Source organism: Ranitomeya variabilis, chromosome 2 (genome assembly GCF_051348905.1).
Source record: "Ranitomeya variabilis isolate aRanVar5 chromosome 2, aRanVar5.hap1, whole genome shotgun sequence".
Taxonomy (NCBI): domain Eukaryota; kingdom Metazoa; phylum Chordata; class Amphibia; order Anura; family Dendrobatidae; genus Ranitomeya; species Ranitomeya variabilis.
Window position 1 is genome coordinate 465,717,127 of NC_135233.1, and position 26,165 is coordinate 465,743,291.

The 26,165-nt window shown below is 42.9% G+C and overlaps 1 protein-coding gene across 3 annotated transcripts in view; it reads left to right on the forward strand.

The window, feature by feature from the left end:
• Positions 1 to 26,165, forward strand: part of LOC143806751 (vascular endothelial growth factor A-like) — a 54,535-nt gene that overhangs the window by 20,970 nt on the left and 7,400 nt on the right. For all 3 annotated transcript variants that reach the window (XM_077287600.1, XM_077287599.1, XM_077287598.1), the window contains exons 4-7: positions 9,566 to 9,762; positions 11,860 to 11,936; positions 15,555 to 15,587; positions 17,199 to 17,282. In XM_077287600.1, coding sequence (XP_077143715.1) covers positions 9,566 to 9,762; positions 11,860 to 11,936; positions 15,555 to 15,587; positions 17,199 to 17,282 — 391 coding nt within the window. The remainder of the gene's footprint in view (positions 1 to 9,565; positions 9,763 to 11,859; positions 11,937 to 15,554; positions 15,588 to 17,198; positions 17,283 to 26,165) is intronic.

Sequence of the window (26,165 nt, forward strand, 5' to 3'; positions counted from 1 at the left end):
CCTGTGGTCGGTACCCTGGACTGTGGATGCTGAAGTCTTCAGTAAAAGGTAAAGAGACGGCAACCTTGTGTCCTCGTTATTCCCTGTGCCTAACATCGTCCACCATCACCCTCTACACTTCTGGGAAGCCCTGGGGATACACTTTACCTGTGGGAAGGTATACCATCTCGCTGCCATTACATCACCCCAGCGGACCCCTAAGCAGCGTCGGTCACCCTGACCGAATACCACAGGTGGCGTCACGAACACTTCCCCTTTAAAGACCTTTCCCAAAACCATAAAAACTCCTTTCTTTATTGGACGTCCCTCAAAAGGCCACGGACCGGGTCGGGCCTCCGTGACATCCCCTGAATCGAAGGACCCGGTGCCGGGTACCCCATTGCCCTTACGTGGGGGCGCTCCATCTGCACTATTTGCGGCACAATACATAGATGGCCTTTTCTTTTTTTTGTTTTTCCCAAAGCGCACTCTCATGCAGTGGTAAATATCCTTGCGTCAGTTGCACATGGATTTCTTATAAAGTATTAAACCGAGGAGAACTGAGTGCTGACTTTCTTCTTTGGATTTATCAACCATTTATAACCTATCCTGTGGATATGTCATGAAAGTCTATCATCGGAATAAGTTAACCATGTACTGAGAAAGAAGAAGAAAGAATCTCCAGTAATGGAGCCATATAGAGACCATCCACCTCTGGATGATGACTCCATAAATCAACATCCTATATGACTTATTTTCTCCATATGAAATAGTAGGCAAAGGTCTTACAACACAGGTCCATAACCCAATCATGTGCGCGAGACCTTGGGGGATCAATAGATCAATGGACATCTGAGAACATCATATTTCGGGATATTAAAATATTGTGTCTGTACCCAGTGCGATCATAGGCAGGGGGGAAGACATTGCTTATCCTGCTTTTACTTATCTGCCACTGTAAAACACACACATATCCATCAGAGTGACACATACTACTGTCACTTTAACACTTTTAATTATCAGTCTTGGGAAATGTTCAGCCATCTGTCAACGTAACGATGATGAAACTCCCCTGTTATCGTCTGCAGATGTTAGGTTGAAAAGTTTTGGTGCTTTTAAGATTTCTTCAAAATGATGAGATTAGCATTTCCTGTTTTTCCCTGAAGTAATAGTTTTCTGTAGGAGTGCATAGTTTCTGTCACTGTCCCATTGGATGCACAGAGCATAACTATTCCCACGTATGTCAGTAAGTAGCAGTGACATAGACCTGCATTTAGCCACATATTTAGCCAAACACAAGGGCTAGTGTCATGATTCTCAATGGCGAGAGAACATAGCCCAGCATATATGAGAACTAGCTCTTGGAAGATGGAAACTATACTGACCATGAACTAAACCTGCCGCACAACTAGAAGTGGCCGGGTAGCATGCCTACGTTTTTTAACCCTAGATGCCCAGCGCCAGCCGGAGAACTACCTAATCCTAGCAGAGGAAAAGACAGTCCTGGCTCACCTCTAGAGAAATTTTCCCAAAAGGCAGACAGAGGCCCCCACATATATTGGCGGTGATTTTAGATGAAATGACAAACGTAGTATGAAAATAGGTTTAGCAAAATCGAGGTCCGCTTTCTAGATAGCAGGAAGACAGAAAGGACACTTTCATGGTCAGCAGAAAACCCTATCAAAACACCATCCAGAAATTCCTTTAAGACTCTAGCATTAACTCATAACACCAGAGTGGCAATTTCCGATCACAAGAGCTTTCCAGACACAGTAACGAAACAGCAGCTGTGAACAGGAACAAAATGCAAAAACACACAAGGACAAAAGTCCAACTTAGCTGGGAGTTGTCTAGTAGCAGGAATAAGCACAGAAGGCTTCTGATTACATTGTTGACCGGCAAGAAACTGACAGAGGAGCAAGGTTATATAGCGACTCCCACATCCTGATAGGAGCAGGTGAACAGAGGGGATGATGAACACAAGTTCAATTCCACAAGTGGCCACCGGGGGAGCCCAGAATCCAATTTCACAACAGTACCCCCCCCTCAAGGAGGGGGCACCGAACCCTCACCAGAACCACCAGGGCGATCAGGATGAGCCCTATGAAAGGCACGGACAAGATCGGAGGCATGAACATCAGAGGCAGTGACCCAAGAATTATCCTCCTGACCGTATCCCTTCCATTTGACCAGATACTGGAGTCTCCGTCTGGAAACACGAGAGTCTAAGATCTTTTCCACAACGTACTCCAACTCACCCTCAACCAACACCGGAGCAGGAGGCTCAACGGAAGGCACAACCGGTACCTCATACCTGCGCAACAATGACCGATGAAAAACATTATGAATCGAAAAGGATGCAGGGAGGTCCAAACGGAAGGACACAGGGTTAAGAATCTCCAATATCTTGTACGGGCCGATGAACCGAGGCTTAAACTTAGGAGAAGAAACCCTCATAGGGACAAAACGAGAAGACAACCACACCAAGTCCCCAACACAAAGCCGAGGACCAACACGACGACGGCGGTTGGCAAAAAGCTGAGTCTTCTCCTGGGACAACTTCAAATTGTCCACCACCTGCCCCCAAATCTGATGCAACCTCTCCACCACAGCATCCACTCCAGGACAATCCGAAGATTCCACTTGACCGGAGGAAAATCGAGGATGAAACCCCAAATTACAGAAAAACGGGGACACCAAGGTGGCAGAGCTGGCCCGATTATTGAGGGCGAACTCCGCCAAAGGCAAAAAAGCAACCCAATCATCCTGATCCGCAGACACAAAACACCTCAAATATGTCTCCAAGGTCTGATTAGTCCGCTCGGTCTGGCCATTAGTCTGAGGATGGAAAGCAGACGAAAAAGACAAATCTATGCCCATCCTAGCACAGAATGCCCGCCAAAATCTAGACACGAATTGGGTCCCTCTGTCAGAAACGATATTCTCAGGAATACCATGCAAACGAACAACATTTTGAAAAAACAGAGGAACCAACTCGGAAGAAGAAGGCAACTTAGGCAAGGGAACCAGATGGACCATCTTAGAGAAACGGTCACACACCACCCAGATGACAGACATCTTCTGAGAAACAGGCAGATCCGAAATAAAATCCATCGAGATGTGCGTCCAAGGCCTCTTCGGGATAGGCAAGGGCAACAACAATCCACTAGCCCGAGAACAACAAGGCTTGGCCCGAGCACAAACGTCACAAGACTGCACAAAGCCTCGCACATCTCGTGACAGGGAAGGCCACCAGAAGGACCTTGCCACCAAATCCCTGGTACCAAAGATTCCAGGATGACCTGCCAACGCAGAAGAATGAACCTCAGAGATGACTCTACTGGTCCAATCATCAGGAACAAACAGTCTACCAGGTGGGCAACGATCAGGTCTATCCGCCTGAAACTCCTGCAAGGCCCGCCGCAGGTCTGGAGAAACGGCAGACAATATCACTCCATCTTTAAGGATACCTGTGGGCTCAGAATTACCAGGGGAGTCAGGCTCAAAACTCCTAGAAAGGGCATCCGCCTTAACATTCTTAGAACCCGGTAGGTACGACACCACAAAATTAAACCGAGAGAAAAACAACGACCAGCGCGCCTGTCTAGGATTCAGGCGCCTGGCAGACTCAAGGTAAATTAAATTTTTGTGGTCAGTCAATACCACCACCTGATGTCTGGCCCCCTCAAGCCAGTGACGCCACTCCTCAAAAGCCCACTTCATGGCCAAAAGCTCCCGATTCCCAATATCATAATTCCGCTCGGCGGGCGAAAATTTACGGGAAAAAAAAGCACAAGGTCTCATCACGGAGCAGTCGGAACTTCTCTGCGACAACACCGCCCCAGCTCCGATTTCAGAAGCGTCGACCTCAACCTGAAAAGGAAGAGCAACATCAGGCTGACGCAACACTGGGGCGGAAGAAAAGCGGCGCTTGAGCTCCCGAAAGGCCTCCACAGCATCAGGGGACCAATCAGCAACATCAGCACCCTTCTTAGTCAAATCAGTCAATGGTTTTACAACTTCAGAAAAACCAGCAATAAATCGACGATAAAAGTTAGCAAAGCCCAAAAATTTCTGAAGACTCTTAAGAGAAGAGGGTTGCGTCCAATCACCAATAGCCTGAACCTTGACAGGATCCATCTCGATGGAAGAGGGGGAAAAAATGTATCCCAAGAAAGAAATCTTTTGAACCCCAAAAACACACTTAGAACCCTTCACACACAAGGAATTAGACCGCAAAACCTGAAAAACCCTCCTGACCTGCTGGACATGAGAGTCCCAGTCATCCGAAAAAATCAGAATATCATCCAGATACACAATCATAAATTTATCCAAATAATCGCGGAAAATGTCATGCATAAAGGACTGGAAGACTGAAGGGGCATTTGAAAGACCAAAAGGCATCACCAAATACTCAAAATGGCCCTCGGGCGTATTAAATGCGGTTTTCCACTCATCCCCCTGCTTGATTCGCACCAAATTATACGCCCCACGGAGATCAATCTTAGAGAACCACTTGGCCCCCTTTATACGAGCAAACAAATCAGTAAGCAGTGGTAACGGATATTGATATTTAACCGTGATTTTATTCAAAAGTCGATAATCAATACACGGCCTCAAAGAGCCGTCTTTCTTAGACACAAAGAAAAAACCGGCTCCTAAGGGAGATGACGAAGGACGAATATGTCCCTTTTCCAAGGACTCCTTTATATATTCTCGCATAGCAGCGTGTTCAGGCACAGACAGATTAAATAAACGACCCTTAGGGTATTTACTACCCGGAATCAAGTCTATGGCACAATCGCACTCCCGGTGCGGAGGTAGTGAACCAACCTTGGGTTCTTCAAAAACGTCACGAAAGTCAGACAAGAATTCAGGAATCTCAGAGGGAATAGATGATGAAATGGAAACCAAAGGTACGTCCCCATGAGTTCCTTTACATCCCCAGCTTAACACAGACATAGCTCTCCAGTCGAGGACTGGGTTATGAGATTGCAGCCATGGCAATCCCAGCACCAAAACATCATGTAGATTATACAGCACCAGAAAGCGAATAACCTCCTGGTGATCCGGATTAACACGCATAGTCACTTGTGTCCAGTATTGTGGTTTATTACTAGCCAATGGGGTGGAGTCAATCCCTTTCAGAGGTATCGGAGCCTCCAGTGGCTCCAAATCATACCCACAGCGTTTGGCAAAGGACCAATCCATAAGACTCAAAGCAGCGCCAGAGTCGACATAGGCGTCCGCGGTAATAGATGACAAAGAACAAATCAGGGTCACAGATAGAATAAACTTAGACTGTAAAGTGCTAATTGAAACAGACTTGTCAGGCTTCTTAGTACGCTTAAAGCATGCTGATATAACATGAGTTGAATCACCACAATAGAAGCACAACCCATTTTTTCGTCTAAAATTCTGCCGCTCGCTTCTGGACAGAATTCTATCACATTGCATATTTTCTGGCGTTTTCTCAGTAGACACCGCCAAATGGTGCACAGGTTTGCGCTCCCGCAGATGCCTATCGATCTGAATAGCCATCGTCATGGACTCATTCAGACTCGCAGGCACAGGGAACCCCACCATAACATCCTTAATGGCATCAGAGAGACCTTCTCTGAAAATCGCCGCCAGGGCGCACTCATTCCACTGAGTAAGCACAGACCATTTGCGGAATTTTTGGCAGTATATTTCAGCTTAATCTTGCCCCTGAGACAAGGACATCAAGGCCTTTTCCGCCTGAAGCTCTAAATGAGGTTCCTCATAAAGCAACCCCAAGGCCAGAAAAAACGCATCCACATTGAGCAACGCAGGATCCCCTGGTGCCAATGCAAAAGCCCAGTCTTGAGGGTCGCCCCGGAGCAAGGAAATTACAATCCTGACCTGCTGTGCAGGGTCTCCGGCAGAGCGAGACTTCAGGGACAAAAACAATTTGCAATTATTTTTAAAATTTTGAAAGTGAGATCTATTCCCCGAGAAGAATTCAGGCAAAGGAATTCTAGGCTCAGACATAGGTGCATGAACAACAAAATCTTGCAAATTTTGTACCTTTGTGGCGAGATTATTCAAACCTGTAGCTACACTCTGAAGATCCATTTGAAACAGGTGAACACAGAGCCATTCAAGGATTAGAAGGAGAGAAAGAGAGGAAGGCTGCAGTATAGGCAGACTAGCAAGTGATTAAATTAAGAGCACACTCAGAACTAGAGGAAAAAAAAAAAAAAAAATTGTAGCAGACTTTTTTTTTCTCTCCTTTCTCAGCCAGTAATTTAACCCTTTTTTGGGCCGGTCAAACTGTCATGATTCTCAATGGCGAGAGAACATAGCCCAGCATATATGAGAACTAGCTCTTGGAAGATGGAAACTATACTGACCATGAACTAAACCTGCCGCACAACTAGAAGTTGCCGGGTAGCATGCCTACGTTTTTTAACCCTAGATGCCCAGCGCCAGCCGGAGAACTACCTAATCCTAGCAGAGGAAAAGACAGTCCTGGCTCACCTCTAGAGAAATTTTCCCAAAAGGCAGACAGAGGCCCCCACATATATTGGCGGTGATTTTAGATGAAATGACAAACGTAGTATGAAAATAGGTTTAGCAAAATCGAGGTCCGCTTTCTAGATAGCAGGAAGACAGAAAGGACACTTTCATGGTCAGCAGAAAACCCTATCAAAACACCATCCAGAAATTCCTTTAAGACTCTAGCATTAACTCATAACACCAGAGTGGCAATTTCCGATCACAAGAGCTTTCCAGACACAGTAACGAAACAGCAGCTGTGAACAGGAACAAAATGCAAAAACACACAAGGACAAAAGTCCAACTTAGCTGGGAGTTGTCTAGTAGCAGGAACAAGCACAGAAGGCTTCTGATTACATTGTTGACCGGCAAGAAACTGACAGAGGAGCAAGGTTATATAGCGACTCCCACATCCTGATAGGAGCAGGTGAACAGAGGGGATGATGAACACAAGTTCAATTCCACAAGTGGCCACCGGGGGAGCCCAGAATCCAATTTCACAACAGGCTAGGACTGAAGGAGAAATGGAAGGGTTATTCCCAATATAGTAAGTTATCCCCTGTCCACTGGATAGGAAAGCGGGAAACTGGCAGTACAGAGCTCCATCTTGTAAGAAACATGAATTCCGCTCCACCTATTGTCTATGGTACTGCTGGAAATAGCAAAGCACTGAACTCCACTTTCTCCAGCAGTGACACTGAAAATGAATGAAGTAGAGATCACACATGTGCTCCTCCGCTCCTTATAAGTCAGGGATCTTTACTGTCAGGTTCCCTGATCTCCTTTGACAGGAGGGGGTCTCAGAAATCCGGCCTCCAGCGAGGAGGCCTCCAGCAATGACTTAGGGTACCGTCACACAGTGCCATTTTCATCGCTACGACGGCACGATCTGTGACGTCGCAGCGTCGTATGATTATCGCTCCAGCGTCGTAGACTGCGGTCACACTTTGCAATCACGGCGCTGGAGCGATGCCGAAGTCCCCGGGTAACCAGGGTAAACATCGGGTTACTAAGCGCAGGGCCGCGCTTAGTAACCCGATGTTTACCCTGGTTACCAGCGTAAACGTAAAAAAAACAAACAGTACATACTTACATTCCGGTGTCTGTCCCCCGGCGTTCTGCTTCTCTGCACTGTGTAAGCACCAGAGCCGGAAAGCAGAGCGGTGACGTCACCGCTGCGCTCCCTTTCCGGCCGGCAGGCGCTCACAGTGCAGAGAAGCTGAGACGCCGGGGGACAGACACCGGAATGTGAGTATGTACTGTTTGTTTTTTTTACGTTTACGCTGGTAACCAGGGTAAACATCGGGTTACTAAGCGCGGCCCTGCACTTAGTTACCCGATGTTTACCCTGGTTACAAGCGAACACATCGCTGGATCGGTGTCACACACAACGATCCAGCGATGTCAGCGGGTGATCAAGCGACGAAAGAAAGTTCCAAACGATCTGCTACGACGTACGATTCACAGCGTGATGTCTGATCGCAGTAGCGTGTCAGACACAACGATATCGTAACGATATCGCTAGAACGTCACGAATTGTGCCGTCGTAGCGATGAAAATGGCACTGTGTGACGGTACCCTTACTATCTTGGGAATGGCTGTCACAAATCCTTCAATCCATTCACAGACAAACTTTGCCTTAGCCTGTCCACATAGCAATCCCTAGGAACAGGCTGGTTTACACCCCTATATAAGGATTTGGCCTTGACTGCAGGGGCCCTACGTGTTGAGTCCACAGAGTAGCTGCAGGCCAGTGTCTGGGTCAGATTCAGAAATGAAAGCATGGACAGCATAAAACACGGACAGCATAAAAACAAGCTCAAAGCCAGGTTAGAATAATGAAGGAATGGGCGTAATGATAGTGGGTACAGGGGTTGCAGTCACATCCGAGCCTTGTAGCTTAGGGGGTCCTAAAGGACCATATAAAAAGAACAATACTATACTATCAAGACATATAAAAGTTGGGGGCCCTGTAGGAGACTTTGCATTTTGGCCATCAAGCAACACGTTATGCCATTTTATAGAGATCAGTCCTAACATACTATAGGAGGAGTATAACACTACAATAATTGTACATAATACGGGGGAGGAGGGCTGATTTAAATAAATGGTCTAGAGAGTCAGACCTGCTTGTTTATTGGCCAATCAGCAGCATCATCACTGAGTCTGACAGCCCTGGTTCTTGTTGCCCAGCCCCTGAGGGGCCACCACCTGCACCAGCGCCATCACCAGGAGCACAGCAGCGGTGATCAGGGCATTAGCAGGGACAGATGAGTTGGCCGCAGTGGCCACTTGTTTTACATGTGACTAACTTTGACTAATTGTATTATCAGAAATGATCATTTTAAAGTGAACGTCCTTCTCTGAACACCATATAGTTTTGCTATAAAAATGATTACGTTATTAAAATGATTAACAAAATGATACATCATTTTCAATTGTATCTTTATATTGTTCGATGATTTGTATTATTTCTGATACAAAGCTCCAAATTGCTAACATTAGCATTAATTTCTGCCACTAGAGGGAGCTCAGGAGCTTGCTGCATACTGGTTTACATTAAACTGAATAATATACTTCTATTGGGAATACAGAGAAATGTAGATTAAAAATAAATATCTATATGAATATAAAAAATAATAACTATATAAAAATAATATATAAATATATACTATTTTTTTATATAGTTATATATATGTTATGTATATAAAAATGTATTTTAGTTTAGTTTTTTAAGTCTATCCTGGCATGATTTTTATAATATATTTAATTGCAAAATAAATAATCCCAGAGTTTTGGAGCTAAAATAACATGGTGTTGAAAGGTGGACATTTACTTTTGGCATACTAAAACATAATTAATTTTTTCCTCTATTTATATCGCGACAAGTCTGCCTGGTATTAGCTAATGGGGTCATTGGTGTTAATTGCTGGGCCCCAGATACATAACAATAAGTCATGTGTGCGGGCAGCTCGCTTTCTTCTATAGTCCGCCATACGTGCCCTGTAAAGCCTTATGGATTACCACGTGACATAATAACACAATTGTTGTGGTGTGTGTTTTGCAGGCCATGCCTGGAGGGATATATTTAACATGAGTAAGTGCCAGCCTCGATGGGTCCTTCTTAATCTGCTAAACGAGTTTCCGCAGTTTTCAGACTTTCTCTTCAAACCTCCATGCGTGTCCGTCCAGCGCTGTGCCGGCTGCTGCCTGGATGAAGCCCAGAGCTGCTTCCCCTTACAGTCCCATGTCATCAAAATGGAGGTGACTGAGATCAATACTGTTAATAAACTGCAGACTGCATAACAGCATATTTCTTCAAATTATGTCTCGGAGCAACTGGTTTTTTTTCTTAAATACATGTATTTTTTGGCTAAAAATCATTTTGAGTTTCAATAAAAACTTTTTTCCATCTAAATAATTTACAGCGAAAAAAGTAGCCGAACAACTATCCAATATTTTAAATGAAGAAAATATTTATTGAGGAATACATAAACCATAAGGAGGGGTGGGAAAGTACCAAGGAAGAAAGGGGGGCAACGTGGGGGACACTGATTGTCTGGAACTCTATATGAATACATACAACGTGGCCAAAGTTTTATATCATAATGTACTTATATAAAAGAGTCATTAAGCCACAAGAATAGAGACAAAATCAGATGCAAATGTATACAGGCATTTCAAGAGTAAAACTGTTATTCACTAAATTAGTCATATAAGGGGGCTAAAATAAGGTTGCTAGTCGCCAAGCATATGTGTGCATCCATAGCTTAAAGTGCAGTTAGTCACATCCAATAGTTAATCAAAAAGCAACCCTATAAATTACCTTGTGTCTGGCAATATCAGAGTCCCCGCAATGCGCCCTGCCCCGACGCGCGTTTCGGCGTCTGCCTTCGTCAGGGGCCTTCGTCTAAATCCTGTATTGCTGGCTGTAGAATGGTTTAACTGAGAATCAGTCAGTGAGCTCATTCTAGCAGAGTTTGGAACTATTATTTTTCTTCTTTTTTTTTGTTTTGGAGCTCCTCTCAGGTGATTTATGACCACAGATCACACCAAAGTTGTGGTTACGGAATACGCAGCCACTAAGGCCGGAGTCACACTGGCGATTTTAACGTACGAGTAATGCGATAAAAAAATCGCATTGCACTCAGGCCAATGTTACACTATGGGGCAGCTCCCAGCAGCTGATTTTGTGTCGGCCGTTTTCCTCGGTCCGAGACAATCGCACGGACACTCGGCCGACTCTCGGCTCACTCGCACCCATATAAGCCTATGGGTGCGAGTGAGTCCGAGTGCTGTGCACTAAACGTGGACCCCGGCAATGGAGGAGATGGAGAAATTAGTTTCTCCGCCTCCTCCGCAGCTGTGCTCCGATCCGCTCTGTGCGAGATGCTCGGAGCACAGACGCATGACACTCTCGCATCGGACGCAATACGCTAGTGTGACGATGGCTTAAAATCTTTCAGTAAGCTGGATTGCAAAAATTGTTTTTAGACCCCTGATTTTAGTCAGTTTTCTAGCCAATTTTTTTTAGCTGGGCCCCATTTGGCACATATGAAAGTACATTAAGGGTTTGTTCGCACTACTTTTTTTTTCCGGTAATCTATGACAAGGTTTTCAAGTGGAAGAAAATTTAGAAGTTTTTTTTTATCCTGAAGCTATTTTTGTTACTGTTTTCTATAGACTTTTTTAATGCTTTTTATTTATTTATTTTTTTTACCTTTTCCATTGACTGTAATTCTAAAATATGGAAAACTCCCATGTAATGGGCATGTTGCTACTTTTACCGCTTGGCGTTTCTGAAAGCCTGAACATGTGAACAGAAAGTTGTTTTGAGGGTATGTGCACACGATGCCTTTTTTGTGAATTCCGCCTAAAAAAAGAAAGTGCAAAAAAACCGAACAGCAATATCAAAACAACATTCCTGTGCGCTTATTCCGGATTATGCAACTTATATTAATTGCAGGGTTCAGAAACTGTGGTAAAAAAAAGTGACATTCTCATTCTTCAGGCGGCTTCCGCTCGGAACCTGCGAAACTTCATAGTATAAAGAGAAAGATGCTGCAAGGACAATGACAAAGCTGCTCCAGAAATATGACATTTTTCTCGAGCAATTTTGGAGGCTCTAAATGACACCATCTGCATATATAAATAGACAGAAATAAACAGAAAGGTTCTTTTGTGTATTTTTTTTAGCACTTTTTACTTTTTAGCGAAACTACTAAAAAAGGCATCTGAAAAACCATAGCGTCAACTTATCCTTAGTAAGAAAGCTCCTAGGTCTAGGAAAACCACCTGTATCAGACAGCATGCAAAAGGAACTCTGCAATTACTAAAACAAACTTTTAACTTTTTTTTCAGGTTCAGGTTCATAAATCCAAATCGTTTCCGGAATTGACAGAAATCTCTGTGATTCAACACTCAGAATGTGAATGCAGGTAAATACGCGATGATAAATCTCCACTTTTTCACGAGACCTTTGCATTGCAGGCATGTTGGTAGGATCATCATGTTATTAATACAAATGTCCCCATACACATTACCGACAATCGATCCTTCGTCAATGATTCAAGATACATCGTAAGCTTTGTCAGGAAGTTTTTTTTCTTTTTTCCGGCGATGATGTAGGCAGTGCTGATCCTCGGCCAAGAAAATCCAACATGCCAGACCGGTGTAGGGAATGAATGATTACGTACTTTCATTGATCAGTTGTTGGTCAAAATGAACGATCGTTTGCTATGGTCGACATCGACCATTTCGTTCTATGAACTCATCTAAGACTTACATCATTATTAGCTATTGATATAGTATTATTATTATTTATTATTGCTATAGTGACATTTATTCCATGGCGCATTACAGGTGAATATATCAATATTATCCCATATTATTAATATCAATAATAATCAGTATTAGAATCTTCTCTTACATTGCACATGTATGACAGATCACACCCACTGTAGGTACTGTATGATAATGTAGATCATATCATCGACTACAATCCAAAAAACAATTTTATTATTTACGCCCAATGACTAAAACCCTTACTGGACACCAAGTTTTAATCCTTGACCTCAAAGAATTCTACTCACCATTAGGCTTCATTCAGACATCAGTAGTTTCCAGGTATGAGAAAAATGTTAATCAGAGTTTGGTCCGAGTGGCATCAGATTTTCTCATACCTTTTCCACCTTCTCCATTCTGACAGTCCGTGAATATCGGACTGCACTCTGATGTCATCAGAGTATGGTGCATAGACTTGCATTGCCGATTTTGATCTAACACTTGGATCAAAATTGGATACATTTACATTTTTTTAAACAGACCACTCAGTCTGATGAAAAAGTCAGACATGTGAGCAGCCCCATAGACTATCATAGGTACGAGTGAAAATCACGGATAGGACGCATAGAAGAAAAAGCGTATGTCATAATGATCTAGACCCCAGGATACTGATCAGCACCTACATAGTCTAGGTCACCAGTAAAATGAGTGATAACCCAGTGACTATCATAGACCACAATAAAAATGGGCATTGACGTCACAGCACTCTCTGGTACATCTTTTTTAATCAAGGAATGTTTCCCTTTTACTTTCCAATTGACTTTTGATTGAGTTAATCAAGGTAAAACCACAATGTTTTTGATGCAATTTTTTTATATTGAGGCAAACGGTGCAATTTTTGTTGCGGTTGAAGCCAAAAAAAAAAATCACCACGACCACAATGTGTGAACGCAGCCTAAGGGTATGTGTTTTCACGTGGAATTTGATGGTATTGTGCCACATGCCTGAAGATTACGTGATAAAACCGCCTACTATTTACCATAGTACAGAGCAAATCATGAGCCTCACCTGTACGGGCCACCGATCTGCCAATTCGCCCTAGATTCCCTGCACGCACAGGATCATCCAGTGTCTCACCAGGTCCTGCTGCAAAACTACAGAAAATCAATGGTGCCTTCACCATGCGGTGCAGCCCTCTACCATCCCATAAACGCCAATGTAACAGGTTATGGCTGCCGTCACGCTAGCAGGATTTGGTCAGTATTTTACATCAGTATCTGTAAGCCAAAACCAGGAGTGGGTGATAAATGCAGAAGTGGTGCATATGTTTCTATTATACTTTTCCTCTATTTGTTCCACTCCTGGTTTTGGCTTACAAATACTGATGTAAAATACTGACCAAATACTGCTAGTGTGACGGCAGCCTAATGTCAGCAAGCATTCCAAAGACCAGAAAACGGAAAAATCATATATAGTTTTTAATGGACAAAGATGATTAGTCACTTGAAATTTTTTTAAAGAGTATGTTCAATTAAATACTTGGTAAAAGTTATTTTATGGGATTCATAATGCAGATGGTCCAGGCACAATAACAATAACAATAATAACAATAATAATATGGATAATAATAATAATAATAACAATAATAATTAATACGGATAATAATTAATGATAATAATAAGGATAATAATGATAATAATACTGATAATAAGGATAATAATAATGATAATAATAATATTAATTAATATGGATAATAATAATAATAATAATAATAATAATTATTATTATTATTATTATTATTATAAGGATATTACATAATGATAATAATACTGATAAATAATAATAAGGATAATAATGATAATAATACTGATAATAATAATAAGAATCTACATGGAAAACCAGAGGAAGAGCAGAAAGGCAAAGACATATAAGTTTCCCAAACCTCAGCTGGGACATGGAGTAATAGTCTAACATGTGCCCACAGGTAGCAGTAAAACATGATAATACCAATGTGATGAGCGCTTTTGCAACGTTCGGGTTGTGGACTTGTTGGTATTTGCAAATGAATAAACAAGTCGGTGTCGCAGCTCAGTTTGTTCTCTTGCACAAGTAGTGGATTACAGCTCCATATAAGTTGTTGGAAAGCTCTGGAACATTAATAAAATATTGCAATGACTTCCTTTGTGTAAAGGTTAATTTATTAGCGTAACTTAAACTATAGCTCATATCAGCATAAGGGACGATTTTCTGGGACGAGTGCCATCTGTGGTTTTCATGGATCGTACTTGCGCCTATGATATTCTATGGATCCGTGCACATGTCCAATTTGTTCCTCGGACCAACTGGTTCTATGAAAAAATTGGAGACTTGTTCAATTTTGATACGATTGACGGATAGAACTCAGCAATGCAAGTCTATGGATCTGTGAAAACTATCGGACCGCACTCGGATGACATCCTTGTGTGGTCCAATTTTAACTCCACTTCCAAGAAAAACAGATGCCAGTGTGGTCAAAGTGTGATCAGAATAATTGGACCGTTTATCTCAGATGTGGAGACATCAGTAGAACCTACCCTAAAGGGGCATCAAGGTGGCTCAGTGGTTAGCACTGTTGCGTTGCAGCGTTGGCATCCTGGGTTCAAATCCCATCAATGTATTTGGGACTAAAAATAATTTTTGTATTTGGGTTTCATTAAAAATTTTGTACCATTTGCCTTCTATATTCTCTAGCCTATTGCTAGCTACAGGATGAGCTAACTGAGAATGCATCAGTGAGCTCAATATAACAATCTGATAAGGAGTTTGTGGCTCTTTTTTTCTCTTCTTTTTTTTCTGAGCTCCTCTTACCTTATCTTTTTTTAATGAAACACAATTGCAGAAATTATTTTGAGCCCCAAATACATACATGCATCAATGTGGGCCCAGCTTCGGGGGTACCCGAGATTAGATTTACGCAAGGAAATTCGGAATAATGGAAAATCATGGGGGTTACATAAGAAAAACAATTTACATATTTGACCTAATAAATCAAAGTTTTTGCTGTAGCATAGAAGCTATAATTTCTGTCCGCATGTGTAGTAATATGTATGTGATGTAATTTCCACCCTGTAAGCAGGATCATTAGAATAATAGGACATTTCATGGCTCATAAATTAGTGATGGGGTACATTCCTCCAGGCAGGAGAACATGGTTATAGAGTAATAAATTCTAATTATATCCTGAAGTTTCTCTATGAATGACAGCATAATTCTACTATTTTTATGCATTACAGGCCACATGCCAATATCACAGTGCAGGCCAGCAGGTAAAGTTCCCACATCTATCTGCCAATGCTGCTTTCCAATATCCTCCTCCTGTTCCTGCTCCTTCTCTTTTTTTAAAAAAAAAGACTGATACTAATGTTTTTTTGTATCAACAACTGTGTTTGCATCAGAAATGCTTTAAAAATTGCATGAAAAACTACATATGCGAATTCGGCCTAACGACGACTCTTAAAGGGTATCTGTCACCAGGTTAATGCCACCTAACTTGAGAACAGATGTAGGGGCCTAGACCCTGATTCCGGAAATGTGTCACTTATTTGTCTGCTTGCTGTAGTTTTGAAAAAAAATCAGTTTTATCAGCAGGAGATTATCACTAGAGGACTAGTAAAGCTGTTGCCACGTAGTCCTTCATATTCATGAACCACGCCCGCACCACTAATTGGCAGCTTGCTGACAATGTACACAGAAATCACCCAATCAGTAATGTGGGCGGGGTTACATACAGCTCAGCATTCAGAGAACTGCTAGTTCTGCAGCAGAAAAAACAGGAATTGTATCAGAACTGCAGCAAGCAGATGAGTAAGTGATACATGACTGGAATAAGGGTCTCTGGCCCTATCTCAGCTGGGGTAGCAAAAACCTGCTGACCTTTAAATTAAGAGTCTGGGATCATGTTTTTTCTTACCCAAGTGCTAATAAAATGTCCTCATATAAGTTTATAGAGCAAAAAAAAAATATTATGGTGATTGAAATATACAAAATATACATTTCTTATATAAATCTGGCATTATCATAACAGTATGGATTTGTAGAAGAAGGTTTAGTTTATTGCAAAGTGAACATATATAAATACAATACAAGCCCACAATACAACTGCACAATTGGTTTAAATTACTTTTTTATTTCTTTTTTTTTTTTTTTTTTACTATTTTCAGTATATTCTATGGTAAAATAAATGGTGATCCAAAAAGTAGGTGATGTATCCTGCTTAAAAAAAAAAAATCCTCATGTGACTGTCAAAAGAAAAACAAAAAAAGAAAACACCAAACTGATAAATTGAGATAATAGTAATGGTGGGACCTTTTGGGGGGGTCTCTAGGCTCCAGAGTTTGGGTGCGACTGCAACCCCTGCTCCCACTATTGTTGTGCCCCTGCTCGCCTCTTGTTACCCCCCCAATATAGGGGGCACTGGTTCCCACCCTTGGGACTATAGAGCCCCCAACATTCATGTTACAGGTGGAGAACTGCTTTAAGAATGGGCGCTCCAGCTCCATAGTCAGGATATCAGTGCCATCAGGCAGAATAAGGTGGCAGGGATCTAGCTGGGTGAATTCATGTTCCCTCACCTCGGTTGAACCCATGAGTTGACTTTTTTCTTTTGCGTGAGCTGAGCTTTATTTGCTGATGTCAGAAAAATCTTGATGGATGAACTACGGCGCGTCATTGTGCGTTCTGCACGAACAACAGCCGGTGAGTCACCATCTGTGCCATCCCACGTCCGTGCCGCCGCTGCGCCGCTCTCCTTTCATTAGTTTAGTGCTGTTTTGTGTTTTTTTCATATCGCAGCATAAATTGATTTTTTCTCGACCTATAGAACATATTGTCCCCGGTATGTAATGAGCTGACGCCGCGCGGTTTTCTCTCTCTCGCAGGATCTCTTCTATCTCAGGTGACAAAAAAGGAAAAAAAAGGAGGCGGAAAGGGAAAAGGGGGAAAGGAGCCTCAAAAAACACCAGGTTTGTAGCAGGATGGAGGGTGAGTGACATGTTAGACAGCAGCAGCAATCCCTGGGTCATGGGAAGGTCTGCTGGGAGGTCAAAGGGTAGAGATCAAAGGGAAAAGAATCTGCAAAAAAAAAGGGAACATGTTAGTTTGCTTTCCTGAATAGTCACACTGGAAATGAACTCCTATACAAGTCATGCAGCAATATACATAGTCAGCAGTTGCCAAAAATCTCCAGGGACCGTTCACTGTTTTCCTTATTTTTAGATTTATGTTCTGTTATTCTTCCATTTCTGGATATAGGAAATCCATACTTTACTTTTCACTTAGCATATACATATCTGTTTTCTCCCATCGTCAGCTTCATTCAAACTTAAAGTGGATCTGACACCAAATTTCACAATACAAACAGGCATACGTTACTAAATATTAATCCGAGACCCGATGAAGCTGGTGTACTTACCGTGAAAATCCACACCAAAATGGCCGTATCATTCTTTTTGCACATTTTGCTGACTGATTAAAAAAATAAATTAAAAAAATGAGCGATTGACGAGTTAATCTCTAGCTGGACTCCTAAAATGCTTATATTATTATTCTTCACACTTTCCAAACTTTCCAAACTAGCAGTATTTTACTGCCTAAGGATACAGAGTGATTCCAGTAGAAGTTTTTTTTTTAATTAATATTTTATTGAATACATAGTTAAAAAGATTATGCATAAAAAAGTAACAAACAGGGTTTATTTTTTAACTATGTATTCAATAAAATATTAATAAAAAAACAACCAACTTATTCTGAAATCACTCTGTTTCCTTAGCCAGTAAAATACCGCAAGATTGGAAAGTGTGAATTGTAAATTTGGAGCGTCTAGTACCTAAAATATGGTCTTTGGACCCAATTTTTAAATTATTATTTTATTATTCGTAGTAAACAGTTTTTCGATATTTTCATTTTCCACTTTAGGTTTGTGAAAAAAAAAAATTCTGGATGGAAAAAATAAGTTTTTATGTTGGTTCTTTGAAGCTGTCCTCGATGGAATCCGATCCAAACTAAGCTCCGTCCAATCGGTAGTCAAAAAAATTACATCGCAAACTCCCCAAACGATATGGACATAGGACGTCTTTTTTTTTTTTTTTTTAAGGGAGATTCCGCCTGAAAAAAGTGCTGCAAAAAATGATGCCAAAACCACCAGCAAAGCTACTTCAGGAAAAAGACCTCTGGTTGAGCGGTTTTGCCTAAAAAAAACCCTCAGCATTTCTGCCACCGGAAAAAAGACGTGTGCACACACCAAAATAAGAAGGGTTTCCTGTAGAAAACGTATAGTTTTTCACTAGCTGAAAAATCTTTGCCTGAGGGCTCAATCAGGCGTCCGATTTTTACGTACGAGCGCTATCAGTGGTTTTCATGGATAGCACTTGTACCTCTCATAATCTATGGGGCCATTCGAATGCTAGTGATTTTTCGCTGACCGAGAAGTTAGTGGAAAATTGTGGAGACATGTCCGATTTTGATCTGAAGGTCGGATCAAAATTGGCAATGCAAGTCAATGGGTCCGTGAAAAAAATTGGACTGCACTCAGATGGCATCCGACTGTGCTCTGATTTTCAAGGACTGTCAGAATGCAGAAACTAAAGAACTTTTTTATTATAATTTTTCCACGTACAAGAAAAAACGGACGACACTCTGATCAAAGTCTGATCAGAATAATCAGTCTGTAAAAATCATACCCAGAAAAATCAGACATGTAAATGAGCCCTAAGTCTTTCTGGAAGTTCAGAATCAAACTGCAGGTATTGGACATAAAGTAATGATGAAGATATATTGAAAAGATCTCAATGGTTGCTTTAAAAGAACAATGTTTTGCACCACCACAGACACAAAGAAGACAGAATTTAGGTTTTGTGTCTCGTTAAACCAGGATATGAAACTCTAGGGCAAAACATCTTTTCCAGGCAGAAACCAGAGATATAAAAAAAAAAGGATTAACATGATCCTGAACTAGCATGCAGCTTTTCCATTCCATGGTCCAAGGATGCTCCACAGAAAGTTCTATCTGATCCTGCCGCGGATTTGTACCCTCATTTTGTAAATCCCAGTTACTTAATTTCTTTTGTGACATCATCAAAAGAGAAGTGATATCTAATAATAATAATAATCTTTATTTATAAAGCGCCAACATATTCCACAGCGCTTTACAGTTTAAGGCCGGTGTCACACTTAGCGTAGGGAAATACGGTCTGTTTTTTACAGGCGTAATACGCAGAAAAGTTCCTGAACAGTGATCCATATTCAACGCGACGATGCAATTTTTTCTCTAAAAATTATCCGTGTGTCATCCGTATGACATCTTTACGGCGAGATTTTCTCGCCGGCTTGCAAAATGGACATAGAATGGGTCCATGGATGCAAATATTCGTGAAAACATTTATACAGTATATATATATATATATATATATATCAGTGAGACACATATATATATATATTTATTTATATTTCATACAGCTCTAGATAGCTTAAAAGCCGGTAATTAAATTGCCGGCTTTTGCTATCTACTTGTTACAGGGTCCTTCTCCGGTATCACACAATCAACAGAGCAGAGCTAGAGTATAGTAAACAATCCCAAGACCTTTATTTAGGCAAAAATACGAAAGGTCCATATACGAGCCACCACACAGAGTATAAAATAGTCCAGAACACGAATGCAGTTCAGTAACGGTATAAAAGTCCAACAATACAGCAGACAGAGGATAGCACAGTCCATATATGCTTCTTTCTCTCTGAGATGCTGTGAACACATCATCATTCCACACAGGACTGATTTGTGTCTCTCCTCCCTGATATTTTAAGTCTCCCTCCTCATTCACAGGTCAGGAGGGGGAAGGTCTCAGGGCCTCATTGTTTCAACAAGCTAGGTCAACATGTCATTAGCATATTAGCAAACAATACAGTACTGTGGGGGCTGATATCAGATGGCAGCAACAGCCATTCATCAATTTGCAAATAACTCCTTCTACAAGAGAACACCATGAAAATAAGTAAAATAGAAATATACACGAAAATGATACCCACATAGCATATCACACCATCACAACCTCTCCTCCCTCATAATAAGTGAGCACGCTATGAGGTCTACACAGACCTCTGGCCTGCTCACTTTAGTCTACATTGCTCAATAGTTTATAGTTCCTTTTACAGTGGCAGGGGTTGCAATAATTATGAGCACTTGTCCATAAATTCCCGGGTCCTGGCTTTATGGTCATACCATGCTTTTTGACTGGACTGGGCCATTCGCTGATGTTCATTAGCCAAGGTAGCTAGCCGGGCGAGACAGTCTCTGAACTCTAGAACATAGGGAATGATGGGCGTTCCGGTATCTGTGATATCTCCCTCCAATTGTTCTTTCAGAAGAGTGAGAGGCCCACGGACCTTCTGCTCCCACAAAATGACTTTGTAACTCCCCAATGTCATTTCCAAGGTGGATATCTGCAGGAAGTCCTCCCATAACTCCAATCCAACAGTTGTTTCCAAAACCATAATCCAAACGTACCAAAGCTTGCTGTATATATTTATAGACACCCCCCGCCAGGACAATGGGAATTCCCGGGCTCTGGTGAATTGCCTCAGGTCGAACCACACGGGGGTCAGCGATAGTCAGGAATGCCCCCGTGTCTCTGTATTTCTGATGGACAAAGGCCAGAGTCCGTACACTCCAGGTCGGGTATCTATGGTGCCTGTTGTGGATTCTGTTTGCGGGCTCCCTCTGGTGGTTACTGCTGGTACTGGGTGACTTTGGTGGGTTGCGGCCTTTGGTTTCCATCTGTCCATCAGAGGCTGGGTGTTTCCTATTTTACCTGGCCTCTCTGTCATTTCCCTTGCCGGCTAACAATGTGTTCAGATGTGCTCTGTTTGGTTCCTGCCTACCTGCTCCCAGATCTTTCAGGATAAGCTAAGTGCTGATTTTCAGTTGTTTGGTTTTTGGTCCAGCTTGCTTAGAATGTCTCTTTGTTAGCTGGTTGCTCTAGTGGACTGAGGTTCTCCCCATGTGCCATGAGTTGGCACATGGGTTCTTGTAATCTCAGGATGGTTTTTTTGATTAGGGTTTTTTGCTGACCGCTCAGTCCCCTTTTGTGTCATTCTGCTTTCTAGTTTTCAGCGGGCCTCTATTTGCTAAAGCTATATACATCATCTCTATGTATGTGCCTTCCTCTCATTTCACCGTCAATACATGTGGGGGGCAACTATATCTTTGGGGTTAATTCCTCTGGAGGCAAGTGAGGTCTTTGTTTTCTCTGCAGTACTAGTTAGCTCTTAGGCTGGTGCGTGGCGTCTAGAACCAACGTAGGCACGCTCCCTGGCTATCTCTAGTTGCGTTTGTCAGGCGTAGGGCAGCGGTCAGCCCAGGTTCCATCACCCTAGAGCTCGTCCGATATTTATTATACTTTGCTTATCCTGTGCTATCCCTAGCCATTGGGGATGCATGACAGTATAGCCGGCCTACAAAGTGTTAATTGTTTGGGCTGAAGCAGGAGGAAAAGAAGTGTTCAAGGAAAATTTTTTATTTTTTTTTTCCTTCAGAGTTTTGCTGCCTAGCCCTTAATTGCTGTCTAGCTGCTTCTTACCTCCTCTTAACCCTTGAATGGCTCTGATCTTAGCTGTTTATCATGGATGTCCAGAGTTTGGCTTCCAGCCTGAGTAATCTCGCGGCAAAGGTTCAAAACATACAGGATTTCGTTGTTCACACTCCCATGTCTGAACCTAGAATTCCTATTCCAGAGTTTTTTTCTGGAGATAGATCTACCTTCCTGAATTTCAGGAACAATTGTAAATTGTTTCTCTCTTTGAAATCTCGCTCCTCTGGAGACCCTGCTCAACAGGTCAAGATTGTTATATCGTTCCTACGGGGCGACCCTCAGAATTGGGCATTTGCATTGGCACCAGGGGATCCTGCATTGCTCAGTGTGGATGCGTTTTTTCTGGCATTGGGATTGCTCTATGAGGAACCTAACCTAGAGATTCAGGCTGAAAAGGCTTTATTGGCCCTCTCTCAGGGGCATGATGAAGCGGAAATATATTGTCAGAAATTTCGGAAATGGTCGGTGCTTACTCAGTGGAATGAGTGCGCCCTGGCTGCAAACTTCCGAAATGGTCTTTCTGAGGCCATTAAGGATATTATGGTGGGGTTCCCTGCGCCTACAGGTCTGAATGAGTCTATGGCTATGGCCATTCAGATTGATCGGCGTTTACGGGAGCGCAAACCCGTGCACCAGTTGGCGGTGTCTTCTGAACAGGCACCTGAGACTATGCAATGTGATAGAATTCAGTCCAGAAGTGAACGGCAAAATTATAGGCGGAAAAATGGTTTGTGTTTTTATTGTGGTGATTCAGCTCATGTTATATCAGCATGCTCTAAACGCACAAAAAGGGTTGATAAATCTTTTGCCATTGATACTCTGCAGTCTAAGTTCATTTTGTCTGTGACTCTGATTTTTTCACTGTCTTCCATTTCCGTCGATGCCTATGTGGATTCAGGCGCTGCCCTGAGTCTTATGGATTGGTCATTTGCTAAACGCTGCGGTTTTAGTCTAGAGCCTCTGGAAGTTCCTATTCCTCTGAAAGGAATTGATTCTACACCATTGGCTATGAATAAACCGCAGTATTGGACACAAGTGACCATGCGCATGACTCCCGTTCATCAGGAGGTGATTCGCTTCCTTGTACTGTATAATTTACATGATGTACTAGTGCTTGGTCTGCCATGGTTACAAACTCATAATCCTGTCCTGGACTGGAAAACAATGTCTGTGCTAAGCTGGGGATGTCACGGGGTTCATGATGATGCACCTCCGATTTCTATAGCTTCATCTACTCCTTCGGAGATCCCTGCATTTGTGTCGGATTATAGGGATGTTTTTGAGGAGCCTAAGCTCAATTCGCTCCCTCCCCATAGAGAGTGTGACTGTGCTATAGAATTGATTCCTGGCAGTAAGTTCCCTAAGGGTCGTTTATTTAATCTGTCACTGCCAGAGCATACTGCTATGCGGAATTATATTAAGGAGTCCTTGGAAAAGGGACATATCCGTCCATCTTCGTCCCCTCTGGGAGCAGGTTTTTTTTTCGTGGCAAAAAAAGATGGTTCCCTGAGGCCTTGTATAGATTATCGCCTTCTGAATAAGATTACAGTCAAATACCAGTATCCATTGCCATTATTTACTGATTTGTTTGCTCGCATTAAGGGGGCTAGGTGGTTCACTAAAATAGATCTTCGTGGTGCGTATAATCTGGTGCGGATAAAACAGGGTGATGAGTGGAAAACTGCATTTAATACGCCTGAGGGCCATTTTGAGTATTTGGTAATGCCTTTTGGACTCTCCAATGCTCCGTCAGTCTTTCAGTCCTTTATGCACAATATTTTCCGTGAATATCTGGATAAGTTTATGATTGTGTATTTGGATGATATTTTGGTGTTTTCTGATGACTGGGAGTCTCATGTTCTACAGGTCAGGAAGGTGTTTCAGGTTTTGCGGGCCAATTCTCTGTTTGTGAAGGGCTCAAAGTGTCTCTTCGGAGTCCAGAAGATTTCTTTTTTGGGGTACATTTTTTCTCCTTCTACTATTGAGATGGATCCCGTTAAGGTTCAGGCTATTTGTGACTGGACACAACCTACATCTGTTAAGAGCCTTCAGAAGTTCTTGGGGTTTGCTAATTTTTATCGTCGGTTCATTGCTAATTTTTCCAGTATTGTTAAACCTTTGACTGATTTGACTAAAAAGGGTGCTGATGTTGCTGATTGGTCTCCTGCGGCCGTGGAGGCCTTTCGGGAACTTAAGCGCCGGTTTTCTTCTGCTCCTGTGTTGTGTCAACCAGATGTTTCACTTCCTTTCCAGGTGGAGGTTGATGCTTCCGAGATTGGAGCGGGGGCGGTTTTGTCACAGAGAAGTTCTAATGGCTCGGTGATGAAGCCATGTGCTTTCTTCTCTAGAAAATTCTCGCCCGCCGAGCGCAATTATGATGTGGGTAATCGGGAGCTTTTGGCCATGAAGTGGGCATTTGAGGAGTGGCGTCATTGGCTTGAGGGTGCTAAACATCGCGTGGTGGTCTTGACTGATCACAAGAATCTCATTTACCTTGAGTCTGCCAGGCGTTTGAATCCTAGACAGGCTCGTTGGTCGTTATTTTTTTCTCGTTTCAATTTCGTGGTTTCATACCTGCCAGGTTCAAAGAATGTGAAGGCAGATGCTCTTTCCAGGAGTTTTGTGTCTGACTCTCCTGGAGACACTGGGCCTGCTGGTATCCTTAGGGATGGAGTAATATTGTCCGCCGTATCCCCAGACTTGCGACGCGCATTGCAGGAGTTTCAGGTGGATAAACCGGATCGATGTCCACCAGAAAGACTGTTTGTTCCGGATGATTGGACCAGTAGAGTCATCTCCGAGGTCCATTCTTCTGTGTTGGCTGGTCATCCTGGAATATTTGGTACAAGAGACTTGGTGGCCAGGTCTTTTTGGTGGCCTTCCTTGTCTAGGGATGTGCGTACCTTTGTGCAGTCTTGTGAAGTGTGTGCTCGAGCTAAGCCTTGCTGTTCACGGGCTAGTGGGTTGTTGTTATCCTTGCCCATCCCGAAGAGGCCTTGGACGCACATTTCCATGGATTTTATTTCTGATCTCCCGGTTTCACAGAAAATGTCCGTTATCTGGGTTGTGTGTGACCGCTTTTCTAAGATGGTTCATTTGGTGCCCTTGCCTAAGTTGCCCTCCTCCTCTGAGTTGGTTCCTTTGTTTTTTCAGAACGTGGTTCGTTTGCATGGGATTCCGGAGAATATCGTTTCTGACAGGGGATCCCAGTTTGTGTCTAGATTTTGGCGGACGTTTTGTGCCAAGATGGGCATTGATTTGTCTTTCTCGTCTGCATTCCATCCTCAGACGAATGGCCAGACGGAGCGAACTAATCAGACCTTGGAAACTTATTTGAGGTGTTTTGTTTCTGCTGATCAGGATGACTGGGTTGCTTTTTTGCCACTGGCCGAATTTGCTCTTAATAATCGGGCTAGTTCGGCCACGTTGGTCTCTCCTTTTTTTTGTAATTCGGGGTTTCATCCTCGTTTTTCCTCTGGTCAGGTGGAGTCTTCGGATTGTCCTGGAGTGGACGTGGTGGTGGACAGGCTACATCACATTTGGAATCAGGTGGTGGACAATTTGAAGTTATCTCAGGAGAAGACTCAGCAGTTTGCTAATCGCCGTCGCCGCGTGGGTCCCCGACTTCTTGTTGGGGACTTGGTGTGGTTGTCTTCTCGTTTTGTCCCTATGAAGGTCTCTTCTCCTAAGTTCAAGCCTCGGTTCATCGGTCCTTATAGGATCTCGGAGATTCTTAACCCTGTATCTTTCCGTTTGGATCTCCCAGCATCGTTCGCTATTCATAATGTGTTCCATCGGTCGTTGTTGCAGAGGTATGAGGTGCCTGTTGTTCCTTCGGTCGAGCCTCCTGCTCCGGTGCTGGTGGAGGGAGAATTGGAGTATGTTGTTGAAAAGATCTTGGATTCTCGTGTTTCCAGACGCAAACTCCAGTATTTGGTTAAGTGGAAGGGTTATGGTCAGGAGGACAATTCCTGGGTGGTCGCCTCCGATGTTCATGCGACTGATTTGGTCCGCGCCTTCCATAGAGCTCACCCTGATCGCCCTGGGGGTTCTCGTGAGGGTTCGGTGACCCCTCCTCAAGGGGGGGGGTACTGTTGTGGATTCTGTTTGCGGGCTCCCTCTGGTGGTTACTGCTGGTACTGGGTGACTTTGGTGGGTTGCGGCCTTTGGTTTCCATCTGTCCATCAGAGGCTGGGTGTTTCCTATTTTACCTGGCCTCTCTGTCATTTCCCTTGCCGGCTAACAATGTGTTCAGATGTGCTC